A 9,659-nucleotide genomic window follows, 5' to 3' on the forward strand; every position below is an offset into this window, starting at 1 on the left:
ATGCAGGATGACGACATATACATAAACAGCAGATAATTGTTTACAAAAGTCTATGACGGCTGTCAAACTCCACCTACGGCTGGACTTCACCTTGTGTGGATTCGCCTGACAATCAGCTGTTGGATTTTAATTTCCCCATTCTTTCAATTCTTTCAGTGTTTAGGGAATAAATAATTAATAGAAAAAATATGAATTTATCTATGAAAAACATTACAAAACCTTTACAATTAATGGTGTTTAAACAGTTAAAGCGAAATACTAGCAAAATCGCGGTAGAAGTTGACGAAAATGTATTGCGTAAAATAGAAAATGATGAAGTAAAAGCTAGGCAGCATCCCGGAGTTATGAAATTTAATCGCACGCTCTTGCCGGCTAATATCGAGAAAGCTCTGCAAAAGGTAGTGGGTGACTTTCCCATAAAAACTCTTATGGAGGACGGTAAGAAATTAAACCAATTCATAGCATCCCGTCATCCACCAGCAGAAGCAGAGGAAATTAATGTAAAAGTGAAAAAGATTATGGAGGAGATAGAAACTATAATGCCGCTAGAACAAATGGGAAATCTCAGCGAACAGGAACGTAAACAATGGGAACAGCGAAGAGAACAATTATTGCAAAGACGTTTAAGGGAACGAACATTTGCCTGGAAACCGGTACAGTATGGAGAATATGAAGCACTGGTGTATGCAGTGGCCAGAGGGGCACATGAGTATGGTGTCTTAATGCGCATATTACAGGAAATCAAGACACGTGATTCGGAATTTAAGCCACAAAGTTATTTTGATTTTGGTTCGGGTGTGGGCACCGGTATGTGGGCCAGTAGTAGCCTATGGAAAGATTCCATATTCGAATATTTCAATGTTGACAGTTCCAGGCATATGAATGAATTATCCGAATTAATTTTAAGGGATGGCAATGAAAATCAACAAATGACTTTGAAAAATGTTTTCTATCGTCAGTTTTTGCCCGGATTAGAAGTAAGTAAAGTTTGTAGGCTTTTTAATAAAGAATTTAATGTTTTTATTTTATTCTTTTGCAGACCAAGTATGATTTAGTTATATGCTCCCATTCCTTGTTCGAATTAGCCAGCTCAGAAAACCGTTTAAGTGTGATATTAAATTTGTGGAAGAAATGTGATGGTTATATGATTATAGTAGAAGAGGGCACAAGACGTGGTTCCCAATTGGTAAATGAGGCCAGAGATTTGGTTTTATCCTTTGAAGAGCATAGTTTAGTGGGTCATGTTTTGCACCGGTAAGTAGAAAATTCCTAAATAGTGAAACAAATATGTAATGTTACTGTTTTAACTTCTAGTGTCCACACGACAACATTTGTCCGCGCCTTTCGAATCCGGAAGATCGTACTCCCTGTAATTTCGAAATTAATTTTGTGCCAACAAATTTAAAACAAAAATAGCAAACGTACAGCAACAGCCAGATTTAGTTATGTGATACTTAAAAAAGGACTACCAGAAGATAGTACAAGAGCATGGCCGAGAATAGTACGTCCTACACTATTACGTTCGAAACATGCCATTTGCAGAATGTGCACGTCAGAGGGCAAATTACAAGAAATTATATTTACCGAATCTAAACATGGCAGGTTAGTGGAATTATTCTAGGAAATCATGTTCATTTAATAATATTTTTTAATATTACAGACCCGCCTATAGATGTGCCAAAGCTGGTCGTTGGGGTGATCGTTTGCCTATAACTATTGGTGAACCTTTCGAAACCATGACTAAGACAAAAGCTAAAACTGTAACTAATACAAATCCTGAGACTGTGCCACAACAACCTTTAAAAGAAGAATAATAAGACTAAGTTAAAGTAGTTATAAGAATGTTGTTAATTAATATTTTGATCCTGTAAATAATAAAACTAAGAAATTTATTTTATTAAGAAATGATATATTTTTCTTCAAATTTAATTAGAATTTTTATTTAAAAATATGGACAATATCTGTATTAAAACTAAGAAACCATCATACATACTAATAAGCAGCCGTACATAAACTAATCATATGTATTTGTTAGCATGTATTCCTCATTCAAATGGTCAAAAACAAACTTAAAACTAAAAATTCTTACATAAGAAAATATCTAATAATATATTAAATGTTTACTACTCAATTATAATGCAAAAATAATATGGCATCTATAAGATTGCCAGTTAACATGTAACGTTTTTGACTGTCTAAAATTTGTTCTTTTATATTTTTCCTATAGTTCATATTAACCACACATGGCACACATTGATACTGATGGGCTAAATGTTTTAAAGAGCCATACATATGACCCATACGATTCCACCACAAAAAGGGCGATTCATCGAGGCTGCAGTAGACATCGGTGCGATAAACGTTTCAAGTCGTTTTCTACACTATTGGGCAAGGTCGTGACTGGCTGTTCCACTGGAGTTTCAGTTAAATCGAAAAATAATTCTAAATCTGTAGGAAAAGTAGAAATTTTATAAGTGTTTGCTTTTAAACGATTGTGAAGTAAGTAAACATACTAGATTTTTTTACTGCATTATTGGTATTTGTAGATTTTACTCGATTTTGTGTGGATCTGGGTGAAGAAATACTTGGCGATATACCTTGTGATTCTGTAATCTTATCGTATTTGCTGGTTAAAATTTTAATGCAATTATTTAAATTGTTGATGTTTATTAAACGATGAAATCTAGGATCTAATAATGCTGAAATGGTTAAGTGATTATCCGATAAGACCCCTGAAAATAAAGAAGATGGCCAGTAGTGGTGTATGATGATTAAAAAAACGTGCTTAAAATGTTTGCCAATTGTTAACCCAGAGACCAAAGTGTGTAGTCCTTACTACAAGATTGATCTGAATCCGAGTTTTCGAGATATCGTGTCATAAAGATTGAAAAAACCCCATTTTTGGCATTAGTTGAGACGTTATATGACAGTGATACCCTTGTTTATAAAATTATTTATGCTATCTGAAACTTTAAGTTAAGATATCTCGAAGAAGGAAGCAGATATAATAGAGATGAGAGCTTTATTTTAATGTCGGCAGATTAGACTTTCAGATGCCATTTATAAACGATGTTGCCTTTGGTCTGTTATAACATCTAAAATATTACCACAAAAGGGGGTTTTTGAATGCTTATGAAACAACATCTCGAATACCTAATGTAATGAGTAAATTCTGATGTCAGTTGTAGTCTTTGGCTTAAACATTTGTTGGCCTGTGTTTAACATTTAGCTTTAATACTTAAATACTCACAATTTATGAAGTGTATTACTGATGGTGTTTTTAATAATTTCCACAAAATTGTCATCACTTTCATGTATGGCCAGCTTTTTCGTTTAAAACCTTAGATGTAATCGGTGACAACATACTACTCAGTGGTATATCTTCACCCTTTAATGTATCCAAAGTCACCTAAAATCAAACAATTTATATTAATAAATAAGCAATAATAAAAAAAATAGTTTTCGTTTTAATCCACTTACAGAAAGTGTACTTAGTATATCATAAAGACCTTTAGCCGAGGCTACTAAAACTTCTAATTCCTCAGGCCAAAATAAAGTTCCGCAAAAAACTTTAGTAACTCATAATAAGTCCATGGGAAGTCATCATTTAGGGGGGGGAATTTCACTTCCTAAATTGACAAAAATAACAACAAAACAATCAAAAAAGAAGATTAATACTAACCTTGGAGTTAATTTCCACATTATAACGCATTATAGTATCTTTGATTTCCTCAATAATAGAGGCTACAGCTGGTAATGCTATAACATTTTTAATACAATGATTAACAATTGTATCATACGAGTAGATAATGGGTATATCTGCAAAAAAAATTGGTTTTTTAACTTTTCGAATATTACAACTAAACTCAATCTTACCTTTCCGTCCAGAAAATGCTTTAAATAATAATCATCACAATTTATATGGCCGCTGTACAATTTTGTAAATTAAACTCTTCAAATATTGTATCAATTGCGGTAAATTTATTATATTCTATGGTACAATAGATCTGATTTACCAAATTATAGCGGTGCATCTGTGGTAATAGTTAAAAAATATTGATAGAAAGTTTTTCTGTTCCACATTAGACCAAAGTTCGAAACCCAATGAATAGGGTTTAATTTGTGAATGAACTTTTATTTGATCCGTTAGAGTGGTATATTTATCACTGTGCAATTCTTTTATATACAATTCTATCTGGAATAGGATTTCATAAAATTTGACAATTTTTTTAAACATTTGCAAACCGTCTTTACTTACCTTTTTCGCTGAAGGTATGGACACATTACCACATATAGTTCGAATAAATTTCGACATGCTGGCATCAAATAAACTCTCCACATTTCGTAAGTCATCGACCACCAGATTTGTTAGCGCCTCTTGCAATTGATAATTATCTATTGTTGCCAAATCTGTGGACATATTATTGACAGTACTAATGCGATATTTCCGTTCCACATTACGATTACTACTACTGCCACCCACCTGTAGCAAATCACTACAAGTTGGTTTGACATCGTTGGCACTGCTAACTTCGATTTTTGTAAAATGATTACTGTCCACTATGTCATCGTCTTCATAAGTCATCGGCACCACGGTTTCATACAATATCGAATGGTCATCGTTGCCGCTTACAGAGGCATCATTCGAATAGGTGTCATGCTGCTGCATCATCGAGTTATGATATTCAACTTTAATTTTCGGTTTCTTATCGACCGGTTCACGTTTGATTTTCATGCCGCCCGCCCCACTGCCATTAAGTGACATTTTTGTTTGTGGCTTACGCGGTGGCACCTGTATTCCGTTGTCTTGTATGATTTGATTGAAAACCTCCTTGTGACGATATTGCAGATGAGCACGTAGATTGGTGGTATTGCCGTGATTAGTTAAAACCTTATGACAAATAAGGCAAACTACATTTTGTTTTGTTATTATGCAGTTGTCTTCATTTGTCGGAAATCCAAAATGACGCCAGTACACACTTTTCATTTTGGGACTGTGTAATTTAGCAAATTTTAGCTGTGCTATATGTGGGGTCACCGGAGGATCTTGCAAAGGATCCGACATTTTTTCCACAATATTTATGTTTTCGTTTTACTGTTTTTAAACTGTCAACACAAATTTTTTTTATAAAAAATAGATAATTTTCTTTTCGTCTGCAATCGCGTCATCGAATTTTATCAATATCGACAGGGCTGTCAACTTGTTCAGGGTTGAAAAGCACTAAAATGAAAAAGGCTCATATTTTTCATAACATAGATTTTAGTACTGTGGTTTAGAAACACTTTTTGTAAATAATTCGAAAAGTCCTGAATTAACTTATGTATAGGGTTCTATAAATCGACTTTCGAATAATCGAACAATCGACTTTTTGTCGAAAAAAGTCGAAAAGTCGAAGTCGACTATTTTGTTCCAAAAAAGTCGATAACTCGACTATCGTCTATGAAAAAAGTCGAAAAGTCGACTTTGTAAATAAAAGTCGAAAAGTCGGAAAGTCGAAAAAAGTCGGAAAAAGTCGAAAAAAGTCGAAAAGTCGAAAAAAGTCGGAAAAAGTCGAAAAGTCGGAAAAAGTCGAAAAGTCGGAAAAAGTCGAAAGGTCGAAAAGTCGACCATTTATAAAATACTAAAAGTCGAAAAGTCTAAAAGTCGACTTTTAAATAAATGAAAAAGGTCGAAAAGTCGAAAAATCGACTTTTCATAAAATGGAAAAAGTCGAAAGGTCGAAAAGTCGACTTTTAACTAAATGCAAAAAGTCGAAAAGTCGACTTTTCGTTTCAACTATAGAACCCTACTTATGTATGAGAATTGTATTTACTTTTTGCAATTTTTTAATAATAAATCTTTCTTTATAAATACAAAATAGCAATAAGTAATAAAAATGTAAACAAAATTATAAATAATGTTGATATTGCCAATGCAATAATCCAAACGGATCATTCGACTTTTAACAATACAGGAAAAGCCCAGTATAACGACAGATATATTTTCAGGCCCTTTCGTTAAATCCAAAAATTGTTTGTATAGGAATTTATTCTCTAAATAAATGCCTTTATCACTCTGGTATAATTGTGCTAGATTGAAATATCGTTAATATATTAATTTGTAACAATTCAGGGTTTCTGCAAGAATTTTCATTAACTTTTATCACATAGATTCAGGTTTTTACTTTATATATAATTAAAGTGGCGCTTTGTAACTAACGACTTCGGATACACAATTATAGTTTCTCACAGATTCAGATTCCGAATATTGTACTCTAACTAGTTCGACAGTCAATTTATATATACATATTTTAGAACATAGTCCCCCAGAAATGAATGTTTGTATTTTTATGCTCTTGTTGGCAAATTCGTCTATGATCGTGTTGTGTACATGTAAATAGCCGAAAATCTTCGTATTCTGAAAAATTATGATTTTTCGACTAAATTCGATTTATTCTGTGCCTGTGCTCTGTAGTTTTCGAGTCGAGAAAAAACATTGAAAGAGTCTCTCCCTTGTTAGTTCTATGATTCAGATAATTTTTAAATTGAACCAAAACATATTTGAATTACGTGTGTTCACCCGATGTTTTTGTCGATTCGAAAGTTACAGAACACAGGCACTGACTAACAGTAAATTTTATTTTAAAATACATTTTTGTTAAAAATTCATGAATCTACTAGTTATTTTTTTCAAAAAACTTTAGTTATCGGTTACTTACATAGTTGCATTTTTCGTACCCTATACCTACACAGGGTTGTATGTTAAGTTCGAAAATAATCGACTGTTATTCGAAAAATGTTTTTTCGACATTGCTAAGTTGGCTGCACTTTTCCTTTTTGATTCGTTGTTGGGAAGAAAAGGTTTGTAAAAAATTTCTGCTGGTGATTTTTTAAAAAATATGTAAAAATTAAAAAAGTTTTGGTTGAAATTTCAATGAAATTAAATGAAAGAAGTGCCTACTAATAAACTAAGCATAAAACATAATGGATTTTAGTAAAGAAAAATGAAAATTTGTGTTAAAATTTCATGAGACAACCACGTGGTGTTTGAACGAAAATTATTTTTGTTTTTTTGTGGTTATATGGAGAATAAACGTAAATGTGTTCCTATTAAGTGAATTTGTATTGTAACGTTATTAATCAGTGCGTTTTTGTTTATAACTATTGCAGACTAAACAACAAAATGGGTAAGGGAAATAATATGATTCCAAATGCTCACTTCCACAAGTGGTGGCAACGTCATGTTAAGACCTGGTTCAACCAACCCGCCCGCAAGATCCGCAGGCGCAATAACCGCATTAAGAAAGCCAAGGAAGTCTTCCCCCGTCCCGCTGCTGGTCCCCTCCGTCCCGTAGTCAGATGCCCCACCATCCGTTATCACACCAAGTTGCGTGCTGGTCGCGGTTTCACTTTGGAAGAATTGAAGGTAGGTGTCTAAATATTGACACACTTTTCCCCCCAACCAGCAAGATGTAAACATTAAATATTTTTGTTTGTCTCTTTAGGGTGCCGGTCTTACTGCTGGTTTTGCCAAAACTGTTGGCATCGCTGTTGATCGCAGACGCAAGAACAAATCCATCGAATCCCGTCAACGCAACATCCAACGCTTGAAGGAATACAAGAGCAAATTGATTCTCTTCCCCATCAACGAGAAGAAGATCCGCAAGGGTGAATCTTCTCTTGAAGAATGCAAGTTGGCTACCCAACTTAAGGGCAAGGTTATGCCTATTAAGAAGGAAGAACCCACCATTGAATTCCGTGAAGTTACCAAGGACGAGAAGAAATTCAAGGCTTTCGCTACTTTGCGCAAGGTATGGATGGCCCTGCTTTTTTTTAACATATTACTATTTTTCTTTAAACTAAATGTTGGGACAATTTCATTAATTTTTGTTTACTTTTTTCTATTTAGGCTCGTTCTGATGCTCGTCTTGTTGGCATCCGTGCCAAGCAAGCCCGTGAAAACGCTGAAAATGAAGAAGAAAATGCCAAGAAGAAGTAAATTAGTAATGGTGTTTAATAAAACTATAGTTTTATAATAAAAAAATAGTATATGTGTAAATTTTTTTACATTTAAATTGTGTGTTTTTGTAAATATAGAAAGATTTTGACCACCATGTCTAATGATGTTATAAGAAGGTATTAGGGTTAAATAAGACAGTTTCTGGCATGTAATAGAAAAAATTTCGGTATTTTCATAAGCGTACACAAGATTCTAATTGGATTTGGTTATAATCGAGATATTTCTATGCTGTATGTTTACCGTGATATAGATCATGTAAATATTTTGTTGATAAAACGATTATCAAGGGGCTATATTCAAAATTACTTCCGGTTCTAAAGTGAAATTGAGAATTGTTTATAATTGTAACTACCACCGTTAAAGAAGATAATTTTATGCAGAATTTTGGATATTTTTCGATTTTTTATTTGTAAATTTTTTGTAAAAATTAATCACTTAAAAATTTTCTTCGATGTTTTACGTATTCCTTTTTTAAATTGCCTTTGGTGCATCAGTTAATTTAACATAATATAAGTACCATTGGTTAGTGCTGTGTGAGTTAAGAATTAATTGTTACTGGAGATTTCTGACTGGTCGTCGAAAATTCGAATATCGAAGCAAATGTCTGCTAAAGCAGGCAATGGGAGAGATGATGTTCTACGGATTCTTCGTCGTCCTGGCACCTGCAGAAGTCGTAGGGTAGGCCAAGTTTCTTACATGGTTCCCAAATAAACAGTGTCCTGCGATGACAGCAGCTAGATTGCTGAGATTAAGACGACAAAATTGAAGGAGATATGGCGTGCATTTACTATCTAAATTTGGTCATATCATTCTGGCAATAGTGCAAGTTGGCTCGTTGTGCCATATTGTCTTCATAAATTTTTTTTATCCAGTTGTTGTTTGCATGTTTTTAACGGAATGTTACAAAAGATATCTATGTTCCTAACGGACATTGAGGCGTCTATTTGCGCTAATTCATCAGCCACACAGTTACCAATCAAATTACCGTACGTACCCATTTGATCACGTCTATTGAATGTCTCGCTATTCTATTTAAGGAAGCCCAGTATTCCTGGACTAGCATGGATGTAATTTATACACCAATCAGAGATTTGATAGCAGTTTGGCCATCGGTATAATTTGCTCTTATTATGGCTGATATTTTAGCCTGCATAGGACTACATTCATTCTGTATTCTAAAACTTATCCTGATCCCAAATTCAAGGATGAAAATGCCGTTTCCCACTCTTTCCCCTTTTTTTGGAAAAGGTCAGTGTAAACAGAAAGAGTTCTCCGGGAGTAGTATTCCTTCGCTGCACAGTTTTCGAAGGTTGTATAACCGAAATTTCTGTGGAGTGCAGTAGTCAATATCTTCTCTGTAATACTTGCGTGGCTGTATGGACGTACATATATCAAAAGGACTGTATATATTGTTAAACAAAAATGACTAAATGTAGGTATGGTAGGAATAAATTGTTAAGATAGTATTTACCGACAAAAACGCAAAACAAATAAAAAAGTAAGAAAACATTTTAAACAAATTTCTGTACATAATTATTATGTATGTATTTTCGTTTAATTTTATTTAATAATAAGACGGAATTTATAAGTAAGAAGCATAAAGTATTGATATTTTTGGCACAAATTCTTAAAAGTTTTTCTCATTATTATTTTTTTGGAA

At 33.5% G+C, this 9,659-nt stretch overlaps 3 protein-coding genes across 3 annotated transcripts; 2 read left to right on the top strand and 1 right to left on the bottom strand.

Annotated features, from left to right (window-relative positions):
• The first annotated feature begins 65 nt into the window (after positions 1 to 65).
• LOC119600813 (methyltransferase-like protein 17, mitochondrial) lies at positions 66 to 1,908 on the top strand. The gene is given in 5 exon segments (XM_037951368.1): positions 66 to 977; positions 1,040 to 1,258; positions 1,315 to 1,406; positions 1,408 to 1,602; positions 1,661 to 1,908. Coding segments are annotated over 5 exon segments (1,449 nt in total). The 5' UTR covers positions 66 to 188; the 3' UTR covers positions 1,815 to 1,908.
• LOC119600811 lies at positions 1,909 to 5,196 on the bottom strand. The gene is given in 13 exon segments (XM_037951366.1): positions 1,909 to 2,358; positions 2,360 to 2,448; positions 2,514 to 2,731; positions 3,251 to 3,330; positions 3,332 to 3,409; positions 3,481 to 3,560; positions 3,563 to 3,629; positions 3,683 to 3,819; positions 3,867 to 3,920; positions 3,923 to 4,026; positions 4,028 to 4,041; positions 4,043 to 4,195; positions 4,259 to 5,196. Coding segments are annotated over 13 exon segments (2,112 nt in total). The 5' UTR covers positions 5,066 to 5,196; the 3' UTR covers positions 1,909 to 2,127.
• A 1,496-nt stretch (positions 5,197 to 6,692) lies between these two features.
• LOC119600807 (60S ribosomal protein L13) lies at positions 6,693 to 8,023 on the top strand. The gene is made up of 4 exons (XM_037951361.1): positions 6,693 to 6,840; positions 7,150 to 7,405; positions 7,485 to 7,790; positions 7,889 to 8,023. Exons 2-4 carry the CDS (start codon positions 7,163 to 7,165, stop codon positions 7,976 to 7,978), a joined length of 639 nt encoding a protein of 212 aa, XP_037807289.1. The 5' UTR covers positions 6,693 to 6,840; positions 7,150 to 7,162; the 3' UTR covers positions 7,979 to 8,023.
• The last annotated feature ends 1,636 nt before the right edge of the window (positions 8,024 to 9,659 follow it).

The sequence above is a fragment of the Lucilia sericata genome, unplaced genomic scaffold, assembly GCF_015586225.1.
Source record: "Lucilia sericata isolate MDLA Ls3-8-SP2 unplaced genomic scaffold, ASM1558622v1 Contig000122F_arrow, whole genome shotgun sequence".
Lineage (NCBI taxonomy): Eukaryota > Metazoa > Arthropoda > Insecta > Diptera > Calliphoridae > Lucilia > Lucilia sericata.

Coding starts and splice junctions, on each gene's coding strand:
- LOC119600807 (XM_037951361.1), top strand. CDS start 7,163: ATGGGTAAGGGAAATAATATGATTCCAAATGCTCACTTCCACAAGTGG. Junction 7,406..7,484: donor TCACTTTGGAAGAATTGAAG/GTAGGTGTCTAA, acceptor TTGTCTCTTTAG/GGTGCCGGTCTTACTGCTGG. Junction 7,791..7,888: donor CTTTCGCTACTTTGCGCAAG/GTATGGATGGCC, acceptor TTTTCTATTTAG/GCTCGTTCTGATGCTCGTCT.